Here is a 17173-nt window from a genome sequence, read left to right on the forward strand (position 1 = left end):
ATTGCATTGAATCTATAGATTGCTTTGGGTAGAATAGCCATTTTGACAATATTGATTCTTCCAATCCATGAACACGGTATGTTTCTCCATCTGTTTGTGTCCTCTTTGATTTCTTTCATCAGTGTTTTATAGTTTTCTATGTATAGGTCTTTTGTTTCTTTAGGTAGATATACTCCTAAGTATTTTATTCTTTTTGTTGCAATGGTGAATGGTATTGTTTCCTTAATTTCTCTTTCTGTTTTTTCATTGTTAGTGTATAGGAATGCAAGGGATTTCTGTGTGTTAATTTTATATCCTGCAACTTTACTATATTCATTGATTAGCTCTAGTAATTTTCTGGTAGAGTCTTTTTCCCCATCCCTTGTAACAGCCTCTCAGTATAATTTTTATTTCTGAAAAGTCAATCTCACACGTAATTGATATTGATTAGATATAGAATTTTTAAGTTGAAAGGTGTCTTTAAGCCATTGCCATCTGTCTTTCTGCTTTGGGGAATTTTTCCTGCATTCTTTTCCAATTCTTTTCTCTTTGTTTTCTCAGATTCTTTTTACTGTAGCTCCTGTAGTTAGAGATCAAATTCTCTACCTTTACCCTCAACTTTTTAAAAAAAATCTTGTATCTCCCATTTTCATTTTATTGTCCTTTTGTTTTACTTTCTGGGAGAGTTCCTTGGTGTTAAATTCAAATTTTTTTCTATCAACTTGTTTTTTCTGCTTTCACATTATTAATTCACTAATCTTTTTAATTAAAAACCCCAGCATCCTATACTTGCTTCATGGATGTAATATCCTTTCTGATTAATGTCTTTTAGAATGTATGTTTTAGATTTTAACAATATTTGGTTCTTCTTCTTCCATTGTCTGAAGCTCATCTAAATTGTTTAGTTGTTGTTGATCTTTCTGTCTTTTATGTTGGAGGCTTTTCTCAAAGAACTTTTGATCTTTGGCTGTTCATTCATTTAAAATGAGGCACTGAGTTAGCTTTCAGTGTAGAGGTGACCATCTGTGGAGGAGCCAATACTTATGGCCATGTAGTTTTCCCAATAACAGTTCTCTAATCCCTGCCAAAAGTACTTGGGAGTTGGGAGCTAGGAACAGGCTAGGGAGTAGAAGGGTGTTCTCACCATTCAGTATGAAAACTTCTGCTTACATCTCAGTATTGTGCCTAACCCTTGTCCTCTATGATGCCTGAATGCTTCACTTTTTGTTTTTCAATGTTGTTCCTCAGATAACAAACCATCTGAACTCAGGGGGAGAAAGGGAAGGAGGTTCCTTAGGGGGAACTTGGGGAGAGAGACTGAGTTAAACCGTGTCCAGATTCTTGGCCCACAGAAACCGAGAGATAATATATGTGTGTTGATTTTAGCCTCTAAACTTGTGGTCATTTCAAGAAATGAAATGACCACACATGAATGAATGAAATTTTAACACATCAGGAAATGATTGATACACTATTAAATAAATATTTGTTGAAAAAAAATTTAATAACAGTTAAGTGTTCTATATGGAGACTTTCAGCCAAGCCTGTGCTTCACCTTTGCCTTCTGAGATGTCTGATGATTTCAGTGCCTGAATGTTCCAGGTTTAGGAAGGAAGAATAGGATGGCATTGCAAGGATATCCCCCTCTCGAGACAGAAAGTGTGTCTGCTTTCTATTCCTTTTAGGTCTGATACCACCCTTCACGGGGCTTCCCTGGTGGCTCAGATGGTAAAGAATCTGCCTGCAATGCAGAAGACTGGGTTTGATCCCTGGGTTGGGAAGATCCCCTGGAGATGGGAACGGCTACCCAGTTCAGTGTTCTTGCCTGGAGAATCCCATGAACAGAGGGCTACAGTCCATGGAATTGCAGAGTCAGACACAACTGAGTGACTGACCCTTCACTTTCACTACCCTCTATCTGTTTCTCAACATAAGTTACAATTGGAGGTCTTTGTTGTCTCCTGATTTCATGAAAGATGTAGTTCTGTAGATTTGTATAGTTCTCCATGTTTGGGAGTACCATTTCTGAGAACGTAAAATAAGGCAAGAAATTCAGTACTCTGCCATTTTAAAACTAGAAGTTGTCTGAATAATTTCAAATGATACAGGTTACACAAATTTTATGGCAAGGCTTTTGAAGTGATAGTGTTACTTCCCGAAACATAAGACCCAGAACATTTTATTCATACTGATAGATTTTCACTTTCAAGTATTTTTGGATGTGATAGATGAAGGATATAAACACAGACAGCCTGGGTCCTACCCCCAGGAACCTTATCATCTAGTGGGGAGATGAAATGTGGAGTGAAATTACAGTCACAAAACAGAGAATATAAGAGGGTTGTGAGAAAGATGTGATTATGCACCAAAAACTTTCAGTGCCTGGCGGATGTAATTTGCATCTTAAGAGGCAAGGATTTCCAGGAGGAGGTAGCATTTTTATATGAGGCTTAATGTTTGGGTAGGATTTGCACCTAGTAAGAGCTTAATAAATATTTCTGAATATAATTGATACTGTTCAGCTTCGGTGGTTTGACATTTTTCTTTCCACTTCTGTTGATGATAAATACCCTTTACTTCAATATGGTGTATCAGCAGCAATCAGTTTCATTTATTCTCATCTTAGATTTCTTGAGAGGAATTCACAAAAACATTTCTATAAAGAAAATTCACCATTCAATGACAGTTATTGATATATCCTATAATTACAAAAAAAAAAAAAAACTTCCTGTGAGAATTCCACCATATTAATGATGCATGTATATTATTAAGAATTACAAATATTGAGTAATAAAGTGTCAAGTTCACTTGTTTCCTGATGTTATTTTGGGGCTGGTAGATTAGCAATTTTTCAAGAACATAAGAAGTAATTAGAAATCTTTCATAATTTCTTTCAGAAACAGCTTTTGGTTTTAATTCTTTCATTTAAAAAATCTTGTAAGAAAAAAAAACTGTGTCAGAACTCTTGACATTTTTATAGCTTGACAAAAATTAAGTATAATTAAAATGAAATATTTGGTGCATAAATTAAACTGCAATTAATATGTTTTCTGCCACTGCTTGAAGGATAAGATGAAAATGGTGTTGTTAGCAGACTGCCTGCTGTGAGACTAATTTCTTGATTTTTCTACCCCACATTATCACACACTTTCTCACAGTAAAAGAATAAACCAACAAGTAGAAAACACTGTTTGATGAAAATGGTGTACAGGAGATAAACTGGCTTTTATGAAGGCAAGGCAATATTACTTTTTTATTTTAAGATCTGATTACTAGCTGATTTCAAGGCTACAATTTGTATTTTCAAAGTCATTAAAATAAGTAGAAAATTACCCTTCATGTTAGCTAGCTACTCCATTTAAATTGTATTGTTTCAGGATGTTTGCTTTTTCAGGAGGTAATTAGAAAATGAACAACACAAGTGATGCAGAGTCCTCTCCCTCCAAATAACTAAGAAATAATAATAAATTTCATCACAAAAATTCAAGAAAAGTGGAGGAAAAAATGTTTTCTCTTTGTACTCCTCTTGGAGGAGGATCACAGGTGCCCACAATTACAGAAGAAAAAAAAAACAAACACTGGACCTTGACTAAAGTCAGTTATTGCTATCTTAAAAAAATTTTCCAGCTGCCACTTCCCCAGGCAATGAATCAAGAATTATTTCTATGTGAATTTTTCCTAGCTAATTACTTTTTTGACACAAGACACCATTTGTGAAATCAATGAGAGAAATAGGTAATCATTATTAATAGTCTTATTTCTCCAAATGTCTCTCGGACAGTGCTTCTCAAGGGGTATAAATGCATGAGTGGAAATGAGAAGTTATCGACGAGGTCCCATTCACTGGCTGATCCTTGGAGCCGGGGCGGCGTCCATTCACGCTGTGACCAGCACTGGGATGTGGCAGTGTCTGTTGAAGTGAATTAGTGGAGCTCTGTTCATATACAACCAGTTCATGGTGCCTGATTGCCCCAGGGCCAAAGTCTATTTATCCATCATTCAGTCATTCTTTTAGTCAAGTAACACTTTTCAAGTCCTTATTTTGTACCAGCTAAACCCTCGGAGTGGCTTCCACGGTGACTTGGTGGTAAAGAATCTGCCTGCAATGCAGGAGATGTGGGTTGGATCCCTGGGTTGGAAGATCCCCTGGAGGAGGGAATGGCAACCCACTCCAGTATTTGGCCTGGAGGATCCCATGGAGAAGAGCCTGGCAGGCTACAGTCCATGGGGTTGCAAAAGAGTCAGATAGGACATAGTGACCAAAAAAACCCCAAAACTTTGGAGTAGAACTGTGAACGCAATGTGTCCTGTCTTTTAGAAATTATTTCCACTGTTGAGAATTTTCTTTGATGATCTAGTTACTTAGAGACAAGCACTCAGTTCCTTTCCTACAAAAACTCTTAGAATTTAGAAAGTGAAAGTCGCTCAGTTGTGTCTGACTCTTTGCGATCCCAAGTGTGTGGAATTCTCCAGGCCAGAATACTGGAGTGGGTAGCCCATTCCCTTCTCCAGGGGATCTTTCCAACCCAGGGATCAAACCCAGGTCTCTCACATTGCAGGCGGATTCTTTACCAGTTGAGCCACAAGAGAAGCCCTTAGTATTTAGGCATGTCACAATTCTGGCTTCAGTTGTATTCCCCACTTAAGTGGTCCTTTTTAAGCCATTGTGATGTCATCTTGGAACGTTCTGGCAGCATATTCTCCAGCACACTAACTGGGTGCAAGCCTAAACATTCCCTTTAGAGCCAGTCCCATATAGCATTCCTTCTATTTAAAGTAGAAGCATTCCTTTAGGTTCCTTCTACTTCAGATCCCCTGGAGAAGGGAGTGGCTACCCACTCTACTGTACTTGCCTCAAGAATTCCGTGGACGGAGGAGCCTGGCAAGCTATAGTCCATGCAGTTGCAAAGACTACTTGCACTTCACTACTTAAAATGGGCTACCTTTGTGTTTGAAAGTTATGTTACTGGAACCTCCTACCCTGACATCATTTCATTAGCTCCGTTATTAAAACAACTCACAGGCTACAGATGATTCTAACTACAACATTGTCTTCAGTTGGGTGTTTCATTTCAGTGACTTTTATTTAGATGACGTTCTTATTGTTTCTAGTTGAAATTAAATAGTTAGGGCCACATTTTATCTGTACATCCATATTTCTGCATCTAGGCCTATTACTTCTTATATATCTTTATGTCTTATATCTCTTTTACTATGGCTGTGATCCATATACACCATAACCCAATGGAAAAGTCGAGCAAGAAATCCTATTAATTGGCCCTCCAGTTTACATATTGGCCTGCCATTTCCCACTTCTGCATTTATGATCAAGACTCTAAAGGTGGGAAAGGAGCATGAACTAAATAAGAACAAGATAAAACTGTTAAGGAAAATAAACATACATAAAAATGGAAAAAGAATTAAAAGTAACTCAAATATAAAACTTTAGAATTTAGATGTACTTACTTATAAATAAGAATATGTACACTGAAGCCAAAGATGAATGACCTTTGAATAAGCGACTGTTTAGGGTTATTTTTCCACAACTACTTTTTATAAAAGTTAAAGGGTTTTTGAGAGTTTCTTATCTGAAAATAGCTAACACCGAGTACTTTCTATATACCAGACACTGTTTTAGTTGCTTTGTAAATATGAACTCATGTAATCCTAATGGAGAAGGAAATGGCAACCTACTCCAGTATTCTTGCCTGGAGAATTTCATGGACAGAGGAGCCTAGCGGGCTACAGTTGATGGGGTCGCAAAGAGTCAGACAGGACTGAGGGATCTTTAAACCTACCTATGCACTCTTGTAATCGTAGTAACAACCCTGTGAGTGGGCTGTCATTATTTTTATGTCATTTCATCTCTGTCTTTCAAACGAGGAAACAAGCACCCTGGCAGCTTGGCTCCAAAGCGACCCTGCCTCAGAACAGAACTCCTAAAGTTCTCAAAGAACCCTTGCAAATACCCTCGGTGAGACTCAGCATGACGTAACAGACAGATGAACTTGGTTTCCTTTCTAGGTTCAGACTGATGTTGCATCCTCAACTCATCTAAACGCTGTTTGGAAACATATACAAATGATTTAATTGGATGAATACTTAATAAATCCTAAATCTAGGGAGCTGAAAAGAACACAATAATAGAGACTACTTTGGGATGTCTTCCTGAAAACTCATAGTGAACAGAAATAAAAGAATAACTCTTACAACTCTTAGCCATTGCACGTATGTTCTTTGTCAAAACAGTGGAGATGTTCGGGCCATCACAGAATTCTCTGCGTGTCATGAGAGCAAGGTCTGATCATGCAGGAATAATTCTGGGTGATCTTTCAACATGCCAATTAACTCTTGCTTATAGACTATGGAAAATCCCAAGTACTACCCAGACTTAACTGTGGTCTCTTTCAGGAAATATTTTCCTGTATTTGATAGTCAGTTTCTCCTTTTTTCTGTGTCTCTGTGTGTGTGTGTGTTTAGCTCTAAGGAAAATCTTTGCAATGCGAGTATATAAAAAGAATGTTTTAAGCTGACCAATGTGTGCATAACCTTTGGTTTCCATCCTTCCCTTTTCATCGTGGAGGTTTTTTCTACTCTAGTGTATCAGCTCTGCCCTGCTTACCAACATTGAAGCTGGTAGTGAGTATCTGATGAAAAGCTTTAAATAACTAGATAAACAGCACAGCTGCCAACCTAAAGTAATCTTACACTTTGAGGGTGAGTGGCCCAGGAAATTTGCTCTTTGTCATTTTGACTTGGGTTTGAAAATGGACCTGGGCTGCATTCCAGCTCAAAGAGCCGTTCACTTCCAAAGAGTCCTAAATTGTCCCAAGGAGCTCATTTTGGCAGTGGATTATTTGTGTTTGGCTGGGCATCCTAATGGCAAAAGCTGTCTGCTCTGGCAAGCAAGGGCTGTGGCAGGATTTAGAATTACATCCCCAGTGTTTTTCCTTGATGAGGTTATTTTTCAGAAAAGCCGTCCCTCACCCCTCATTTCAAAAGTGACAATGCGCAAGTGTTGTGCTGGTGGTTTCTTGAACTAATAAATAGTTTCCCAGGGCAGGGTGGTCTGTTTTATATGTTTGAGGCATATTATAAACTAATGAGGACCAGCACCCGATTTTTTCTGAAACCAAAGCTGGTTGGATGGCATCACCGACTCAATGGACATGAGTTTGAGCAAACTCTGGGAGATAGTGAAGGACGGGGAAACCTGGTGTGCTGCAGTCCATGGGGTCACAAAGAGTTGAACATGACTTAGCGACTGAACAAAGCTGTCTTAATGGCGAATCCACCTCTTTGTATATCAGAGGTAACAGTCCGTTGGTTCAATAGGGCCAGGTAAGAAAGTGGGCTTGCCTTGTTGCTCAGCTGGTAGAGCATCCGCCTGCAGTGCAGGAGACCTGGGTTTGATCCCTGAGTTGGGAAGATCCCCTGGAGAAGGGAAAGGCTACCCACTCCAGTATTCTGGCCTGGAGAATTCCATGGGCTGTATAGTCCATGGGGTCGCAAAGAGTCAGACAGGACTGAGCGACTTTCACTTTCACAAGAAAGTGGGGTTTCAAATAAAATAAGAACGACAAAGAATTTGTGAAAGGTTTTCTATTGTGGGATGTAGAGGCCAGGTACTTGAAGAGTCAGTCCTTGTTTATCTACACAACTCTCAATTCCTATTGTCTGACGCTCCCACTTCCCTGTGAGGGATCCTGGGAAGACACAACCGAGATTTGGTGACCATTGTTGTTGTTTAGTTGTGAAGTCACGTCCGACTCTTTGCAGCCCCGTGGACTGTAGCCTGCCAGGCTCCTCTGTCCATGGGATTTCCCAGGCGAGAATACTGGAGTGGGTTGCCATTTCCTTCTCCGGGGGATCTTCCAGATTCAGGGATTGAACCCAGGTCTCCTACATTGCAGGCAGATTCTTTACCCCTGAGCCGCCAGGGAAGCCCTTTGGTTTACCGTTAGTTGGAAGCTATGTAGCAGGGTGCTGATACACTGTAGATGTTCAAATGTTAGTGCAACATGCAGCTTTAAGTATAGAGAATTCATTATTGCCTCACTCATTATGTTAGAGGAACCCAGAACCAAGTACACAAAAATGTCCAAAGGAATGAGGGGAGAAAATATTACAACTTCTATTTATCTTTATTTCATTTGTATGTCTATTTCACATTATATTTACTAATCAAAGTGTTACACATATATAATTTCAAACAGATAACCAAAATATATTGAGGATGCTTAAAATATGTTTACTGATGGAAGATATCAAAATCCTTTCAGTCCTCTTTCACTGCATTATTGTACCATTATCAGTCTCTCATATGTGTAAATGGAGTTTATTTAACTTTTAAAAGCACATGGTGGATAGAATATGAGTAGATTTATGAATGAAAGACATTGAATGAAAGACAGAAGAAGAAACTAATGGTAAGTGCCAGGTGTTTTATCCTATTTAATCCTCATACCAATCCTGCAAGATATCTCTATTTTATAGATGATGAAACAGAATGAATTAACAAGTGCTTCTCGTGCTTCTGTATTCTGAAAGGAATTATAAAGAATTGGTATTGTCTCTTCTTTGTTTGGTATCATTCACCAGTGAAATCATCTGGGCCTGCTTTGGAAAGTTTTTAATTACTTATTCATTTTTTAAAAATAGATACAGACCTTTTCAGAGTATTTCTCCTTGTTTGAGTTTTGGTAGACTGTAACTTCCTTGACTGGCCCATTTCACCTAAGGTATCAAATTTATGAACAGAGTTGTTCATAAAATTCCTTTCTTATCCTTTTAATGTCGTGGAATCAGTATGGTTCAGCTTTCGTTTCTAATATTTCTAAGTCATATCTTCTTTCTTTTTTCTTAACCTGACTAGGTGCTTGTCAGTTGTTGAAAGAACTGGCTTTTGTTTTGCTGATTTTTTTTGTTGATTTCCTGTTTTCAAATTCGACTCTGATTTTATTTTCTTTGGCTTACTTTGGATTTAATCTACACTTTTTCTAGTTTCCTAGAAACTAGTTTCTAGTTTCTAAGTGGAAGCTTAGATTAATGACTCTAGATCTTTCATCTTTTCTACTATATGACTTCATTGTTATAAATTTCCCTCTAGACACTGCTTTGGCTGCATCCCACAAATTTTGACAAGTCGTATTTTAGTTTTAACTCAAAATATTTTTTCTTGACATTTTTTTTCTTTGACTATATACTATTTAGTAGTGTGTTATTTAATCTCCAAAGATACTCAGAAATTTTACACTGTCTTTTTATTATTAATTTTCAGTTTAATTTCATCATGGTCTAAAAGCATACTTCGTATGATGTCTACTGTTTTGAAATTGTTGACGTATGATTTATGGCTCAGAATGTGGTCTGTCTCGGTGAATATTCCATGAGAGCTTGAGAAAAGTGTGTGGTTGTTGTTGGATAAAGAAGGCTATAAATGCAAATTACATCCAGTCGAGTGACAGTGATGTTCGGTTCGATTGTATCCTTACTGACATTCTGCCTGCTGGACCTGTTAGTTATTTATAAAGGAGTATTGAAGACTACAATGACAGTAGTGAATTTGCCTATTTTTTCTTGCAGTTCTATTAGTTTTTACTTCATATATTTTGATGCTCTGTTGTTAGGTACATACTCATTAAGGACAGTTATGTCTTCTTCCAGAGTTGACCCCTTTATCATGTAATGCTTGTCTTTATTCCAGATAATTCTCCTTGTTGTAAAGTCTGTTTTGTCTGAAATTAATGGGTCTACTTCAACTTTCTTTTGATTAATGTTAGTTGGTGTATCTTTCTCCATCTCTTCACTTTTAATCTGATTTTTTTTTTTTAATTTAAAGTAGGTTTCATATGGGCTTCCCTGGTGGCTCAGATGGAAATGGCAACCCACTCCAGGATTCTTGCCTGAAAAATCCCACGGACAGAAGAGCCTGGTGGGCTACAGTCCAAAGGGTCACAAAGTGTCAGACACGACTGAGTGACTGAGCACACTCACAGGCTTCATGTGGCCGCCGTATAGTTGGGTCTTGTTCTGTATCCACAGTCTCTGCCTTTTATTAGTCTATTTAAATATACTGTTTATTAGTATATTTAAAATCACACTTAAAGTGGTTATTAATATAATTGGATTAATATCTATGTATTTTTATCTGTTTTCCATTCATTACCTTGTTCTTTGTCAGTTTTTTGTTTTGGTTTTGCCTTCCACTCTTTCTGGTTTTGCTAGTTTTAATTTAGCATTTATGTGATTTCATTTTTTTCTCCTCTTAGCACATCATTTCTACTTCTTTAAAAAAATTTTTTTAGTGGTTACTCTAGAGTTTGGAATATACATTTATGACTAATCCAAGTCCACTTTCAAATAATGCTATATTATTTCATGGACAGTTCAACTACCTTATAACAGATTATTCCCAGCTCCTCCCTCCCATTCCTTATAATATTGTTGTCATTTATTTATCATATCCATAAGCTATAATCACTGATCATATTGTTGTTGTTATTATTTTGAACAAGACTGTTATTTATAAGGTTAATTAAGATCTTTCCCTTCATTTATTTTTTCTCCAATGTTCCTCATTTCATGTAGAAATAAATTTCTAATGGATATCAGACAGTAAAAGACAAATACTATATGGTATCATTTATATGCATAAACTAAAAATAATACAAAAAAGAAGACTTATATATGCAAAATAATGCAAAACAAAAACAGACTTACAGATATAGAAAATAATTACTGGTTGCCAAAGGGGAGAAGGAAGGAGAGAGGGGAAAAATTAGAGGTATAGAACTAAGAGATACTAAATACTATTACAAAACAGACAAGCAACAGGATATATTATATAGCACAGGGAATTATAGTCAGTATCTTATAACTTTTAGTGGAGTATAACCTGTATAAATACTGAATCACTATGCTATATACCTAAAACTGATGGAATATTATAAATCAATTATATTTCATTTTTTTAAAAGAGGAAAAAATTAGAAATAAAACTTTTAAATATCAAAACATTGTTTATTATAATAAAATGAAAACCATAGTTGCGGCTTCCCTGGTGGCTGAGTGATAAAGAGTCCACCCGCCAATGAAGGCAACACGGGTTCGATCCTTGGTCCTGGAAGATCCCACATGCCACAGAGCGACTAAGCCTGTGAACCACAACTATTGAACCTGAGCTCTAGAGCCCTGGAACTGCGGCTACTGAAGCCCACACGCCCTAGAGCCTGTGCTCCACAAGAGAAGCTACCGCAATGTGAAGCCCAATCACGGCAACTCGAGAGTAGCCCCCACTCTCCGAAACCAGACAAAATCCCGTGCAGCAATGAAGACCCAGCACAGCCAAAACTAAATATATAAATACAGTTATAAAAATACATATTAAAAACATAGCTAAAATTATCAAAATTTAAACTAAGATCATTTGCACAAAACCTTTTCATTTACTGTCTTGAAACCTAGATTATTATTGCACATATATATTTATAAAACAAGCTATTCATTGTCCTCATCTTCAGGGTTCATCATTGCCCACAGTAAAAAATCACAGTAATGCTTCACACATGTGCCTACCTTCAGACATTCAAGTTTAAAAGTAACATGAATTACTTACTTATCTCAAAATATACCCTCTCGGTCATGTGCAACTCTTGCAAATGCTACGTCGATTATTGAGTGCCCCTAGAATCAGAGTATCAAAAAGAAAGCCAGAATATGGATTTCAACACCCCAAGAAAATAATACTTCATTATATAAAGTTCTGTTGCGTTCATGCTATCCAAAAGGAAGGATTTTGCTTAAATTAATGAATTTGTCTTTTACTTAAGCATGTTTGTCACGCAGACTTTTTTCATGCTCTAAAGCAGTGTCTGTTACAACCTCTTGTCCTTCATGTCGCCTGGGCTTAGCTTTTGTTCCATAAACACGAAGCAACAGATGTGGGGCTTTTCCCTGGGGCCTGAATAGCGTTATTCATAGAAGCCAATACTTGGAGTTGGGGCTCTATTGTACCAGAGGGGAGAGCCAGATCACTAGTGACAAAGGTTCCCGCATAGTCTTCAATCCATTTATTTTCTGTGTGTTTGTAACGCAGGAACCCTCTAAAGACATCGACCCTGGGCAGAGGTCCTTCCTTCTGAGGTTTTCTTAAATAAAATTATTCCCAATCATTTCCATTGAGGATAAACATCCTTTGCAAAGGAGAAAATGCTTTTATATGGTCTGACCACTTACTTACAAAATCCACTGTCGATTTAGTGTTTTACCTCTCTGATGACTGCCCGTTTAACGTACTTGAAAAGCATTCATTTCTGTTCTCAATCAAATGCTGCTTCTCTGGTTACTCAACGAAAAATGATTTGTCCCCTCTTCCTTCTGCACTTCTTCAGCATTTGTGTGAATCAGTTCTGTGATCCTTACCACAGGTGTCCCTCTGTTTTAAGTATTTGGATGTTCCCTTTCCATTCATTCAGTGAGCAAATACTCTTTTGCACAAAACAAGGCACATACGCACATGAAGCTTATAATCTCATGCAGGACACAACATAAGCACATACTATCACAGAGTAGTAAAGCTATGAAGAAAATAGAGCCATTTAAAATGATAGAGAGTTCCAGGGGTATTATTTTATGTGCAGGTAGTCACAAAAGTTCTCTTTGAAACAGGTATGTGATGAAGGGGAGGAATGAATCATGGGGATGCAGAGATAAAGCCATTGAGGTGGAGGCATCTCCAAGTATAAAGACTGAGAAGTAATGTGTTCAGTAAACAAAGGTTTTGCTAGAGACAATTCATTGAGGGGAAATGCAGAAGAAAACTTGTGTCACCAGAGGAAATAAACCCACCATTGTCAAGGTCAAGGTAAAACAAGTAGACTGTGAGCTCTATGCAGACAGGGGCCCATGCCATTGTGTTGCTCAGAGCTTCTCCAGGCTGTCATCTACAACTCTCAAAAACTATGTATTTGACTCACAGGCTTAGAGAATGAACTTACGGTTACCAAAAGGGATAGTTAGGGAGTTTGGTATCAACATGTACACACTGCTATATTAAAATGGATAATGAACAAGATCCTCCTGTATAGCACAGGGGACTCTGCTCCTTGTTATGTGGAAGGCTGAATGAGAGGGAAATTTGATGGAGAATGGATACATGTATATGTATGGCTGAGTCACTTTGCTATTCATGTGAAACTATCACAACATTGTTATTTGGCTGTTGTTGTTTAGTCACTAAATCATGTCCAGCTCTTTGGGACCCCATGGACTGCAGCATGCCAGGCTTCCCTGTCCTTCAGTATCTCCCCGAATATATTCAAACTTATATCCATTGAGTCAGTAATGCTGTCCAACCATCTCATCCTCTGTCACTCCCTTCTCCTCCTGCCCTCAATCTTTCCCAGCATTAGGATCTTTTCCAATAAGTCAGCTCTTTACATCAGCTAGCCAAAGTATTGGAGCTTCAGCTTCAGCATCAGTCCTTCCAATGAATATTCAGGGTTGATTTCCTTTAGGATTGACTGGTTTAATCTCCTTGCAGTCCAAGGGACTCTCAAGAGTCTTCTGCACAATTGGAAAGCATCTGTTCTTCAGTGCTCAGTCTTATTTATGGTCCAGCTCTCACATCCATGGGCTTCCCTGGTGGCTCAGATGGTAAAGAATCTGACTGCAATGCAGAAGACTGGGTTTGATCCCTGGGTTGGAAAGATCTCCTGGAGAAGGGAATGGCTACCCACTCCAGTATTCTTGCCTGGAGAATTCCATGGACAGAGGAGCCTGACGGGCTACAGCCCTTGGGGTCACAAAGAATCAGACACAACTGAGTGACTAATATTTTCACTTTTTTTCTCACATCTGTACATGAGTACTAGAAAAACCATAGCTTTGACTATATGGACCTTTGTTGGCAAAGTGATAACTCTGCTTTTTAATGCACTCTCTAGGCTTGTCATAGCTTTCCTTCCAAGGAGCTAGCCTCTTTTAATTGCATGGCTGCAGTTACCATCTGCAGTGATTTTGGAGCCCAGGAAAATAAAATCTGTCCCTGTTTCCACTTTTTCTCCTTCTATTTGCCATGAGGTGATGGCACTGGATGCCATGGTCTTAGTTTTATGACTGTTGAGTTTTAAGCCAGCTTTTTCACTCTTCTCTTTCACCTTCATCAAGGGGCTCTTTAGTTCCTCTTTGCTTCCTGCCATTATAGTGGTATCATCTGCATATCTAAGGTTGTTGATATTTCTCCTGGCAGTCTGGATTCCAGCTTGTGATACTTCCAGCCCGGCATTTCACCTGATGTACTCTGCATGTAAGTTAAATAGGGTGACAATATACAGCCTTGTCATACTTCTTTCCCAGTTTTGAACCAGTCAGTTGTTCAGTGTCCAGTTCTAACTGTTGCTTCTTGACCTGCACACAGGTTTCTCAGGAGACAGGTAAGGGGGTCTGGTATTCCCATCTTGTTAGGAACTTTCCATAGTTTGTTGTGATCCATACAGTCTTAAAAACTTAAAAAAGAAAAAAAAACTATGTGCTTAAGAAAGCTTCATGTATCTGGCTTTCAACTAATAAAAATTAACTGCTAATTTTTTTTTTTTGAGGATGTGATGGGAAGTTTGCTGTGCAGTTAGATGATATCTACCTAGCAATTTAATATAACATAAATTATAACAAAATACCATAAATCAGTTAAGACCTGTTTGGTAATTGTTGATGTTTTTCCTCCTAGGATTTCCAAACTGTATTGCCGTCATTTGATCTCTTCTCAAAGTATGGCAAAATGTATTCAAAAGCCGGACAAATTGTATAAAGGTATGCATTTTTGCTAAAAGGTACTTCAAAAACGACTATAGTAAATAATATAAAAAATCAAATGAGATTGACTTAACTATGAAGCATTTAAAAAACCACACTACTATAATTTATGAAATACAGCTCCGTATATTTCTTTCATTCTAGTCTAATGGTTTTCAGCATTTGAAAGTCATGGATTTTGTATTTCAAATCTCTTCAATATAAACTCAAAGTAGAACTAACACCTGAAATACCTTCCTCTTTAAATTAATTAAAACAGTAGATAAATAGTTTTACATAATATAGCAAGAAAGTATTGATGGTATCCACAACCTAAAATATTTCTCATTACTGTATGGATACAGTATTGTTTAAAATACTGTATTCAATATGTGTTATTTAAATTGAGAGGTACCTTTAGGGAATTTCAAATAAATAGCATCTTGGGTCTCTGATGAGCAAAGTTTGCAGACTGGAGAACAGAGATCGCCACATAAAATTCAAGATCACAAAATAAACTCTCAATGAATACTGCATTTAATTACTAAGGTGTTTTAGAGTAGAGAAGTGATTACAATCAAAGGAAACCTAATCAGAGGTATTCTGACATTTTCAGCCAAAGTTAAAGGAGATATTGGATGAAGACAGAATAGAGCGCTACAGTTGAAGGAAAAGAGACAGGAATGTGCAATCAGGCTAGTTAATTCCCCAGGGTCCTCCCACACCAGGAACAGCTGGGGAAAGCTGTGGTCTGTTGGAGAGAACACAAAGTAGATACAAGCAACTATGTTCTTCAGATTTAGTTAGTGTTGCCTCTCTCCCGTTTATAACTGGATGCCTCAACTGGAAGTCAGTAATTAAATGCAGAGAGCAATAACCACTCTGTAACTCCTCCAAAGGAATACACAAGGGGAAATATGAAATATTCTGAGCTAATAGAAAAACATACATATAATGCCAAATGGAATTACAGTTTCAAGGTTTATAAAGTATCATTACCCATTGGAGTATTTATCTAGTATTCATGTTTCACAGCATGAAGTAGCCTAAATAAAATTTTTCATATCTGTATGACTTCAGGTTTTAAAGCAAAGATGTATCCTGTTCGTAGTGGCAAGGTTGAAAACAACTTGAATATTCACTAGTATGTGAGTGAAGTTTCAGACTCTTTGCGACCCCATGGACTGTAGCCTACCAGGCTCCTCTGTCCATGAAATTCTCCAGGCCAGAATACTGGAGTGGGTAGCCATTCCCTTCTCCAGGGGATCTTCCCAACCCAGGGATCGAACCCAGGTCTCCTGCATTGCAGGCAGATTCTTTACCCTCTGAGCCACCAGGGAAGCATGTACTAGTATATGTTAAGTTAAATGATAGACACATAAAATGTAATACTGTGACAATGTTAAATATGTTAACATAGATCTTTCCCTATTAATTTGAAAAAATGCCTACAATATACTTCTAAGAGAAGAAAGCTGGATTCAAAGATAACTGTGTAGTCTGATTTCATTAAATATATATATATATATATGTGCATGCATGTATGTGTATACATACACACACATATATAATGTATATGTACATATAAAAACATAATTGCATGTGCTTATTTATTTATTACATATGTATGTATGCATTTGTGTAAGGCAAAAGTGTTAATGGTAGTTATCTCTTGATAGTGAGATTAGGGGTAGCTTTTAGGGGGATATTTCTTTATGGTCTCATTTTTTGAAATTTTTATTTAGTCAGACAGGAGCAAATTGTAAAACAAAACACTCCAGAAGGAACTACTTACTCTTCCCTACCAATTACAAAGATGTCTTGACTTTATTCTACTCAATCATAATAATTTAGAGACAATTATCTTTTTTTTCTGAAGACAAAATAATGGCTGGCTAAATTATTTATAAGACAGGATGAGCAACAAATGTTTCACATTCCTTTTAATTAAAAAGAGTGCACAATACACAAATATGTGAGAGACATTTTTAAAAACTGTTCATTCACTCTTCTCTGGGATTTTTAACTATTTTGTGAATTGAAAATAATATCAAAATGTCATCTCCTCCTCTTAGAAAGGAAATTGATATCTAGCATTTAATTTTGGTAAGTGATGGGTAGCAGCCTTAGCCGATGCTCTTCTATTAAGATTTCATTTCACCAAATACAACAAAGTGCTTCTGCTCTTTGTAAAGAAGGCTGAGTTGGGAATACTTGTCCCAGAGTGTTGAATAAAGATGCCTTGGTAATTTTGAGAGCTATCTATTTGATTGCTTCAGCTTCAAGGTAGTTCATCACTTCGCTATAATTCACCCAACGTTGTCTCATCTCATACACCCATATTACACTTTCCCATCAGTCCGATTAGAAGTACTGATGCCTTTATCAGATTAATCTCCCT

General features: G+C 37.4%; 1 protein-coding gene across 5 annotated transcripts in view; it reads left to right on the forward strand.

The window, feature by feature from the left end:
* The window catches only part of SPATA17 (spermatogenesis associated 17), a 240313-nt gene that overhangs the window by 209795 nt on the left and 13345 nt on the right, over positions 1-17173 (forward strand). For all 5 annotated transcript variants that reach the window (XM_043924404.1, XM_043924406.1, XM_043924407.1 and 2 more), the window contains one exon: positions 14708-14790. In XM_043924404.1, the coding sequence (XP_043780339.1) occupies positions 14708-14788 (81 nt within the window). In that variant the 3' untranslated portion in view covers positions 14789-14790. The remainder of the gene's footprint in view (positions 1-14707; positions 14791-17173) is intronic.

This window comes from Cervus elaphus, chromosome 14 (genome assembly GCF_910594005.1).
Source record: "Cervus elaphus chromosome 14, mCerEla1.1, whole genome shotgun sequence".
NCBI classification, from domain to species: domain Eukaryota; kingdom Metazoa; phylum Chordata; class Mammalia; order Artiodactyla; family Cervidae; genus Cervus; species Cervus elaphus.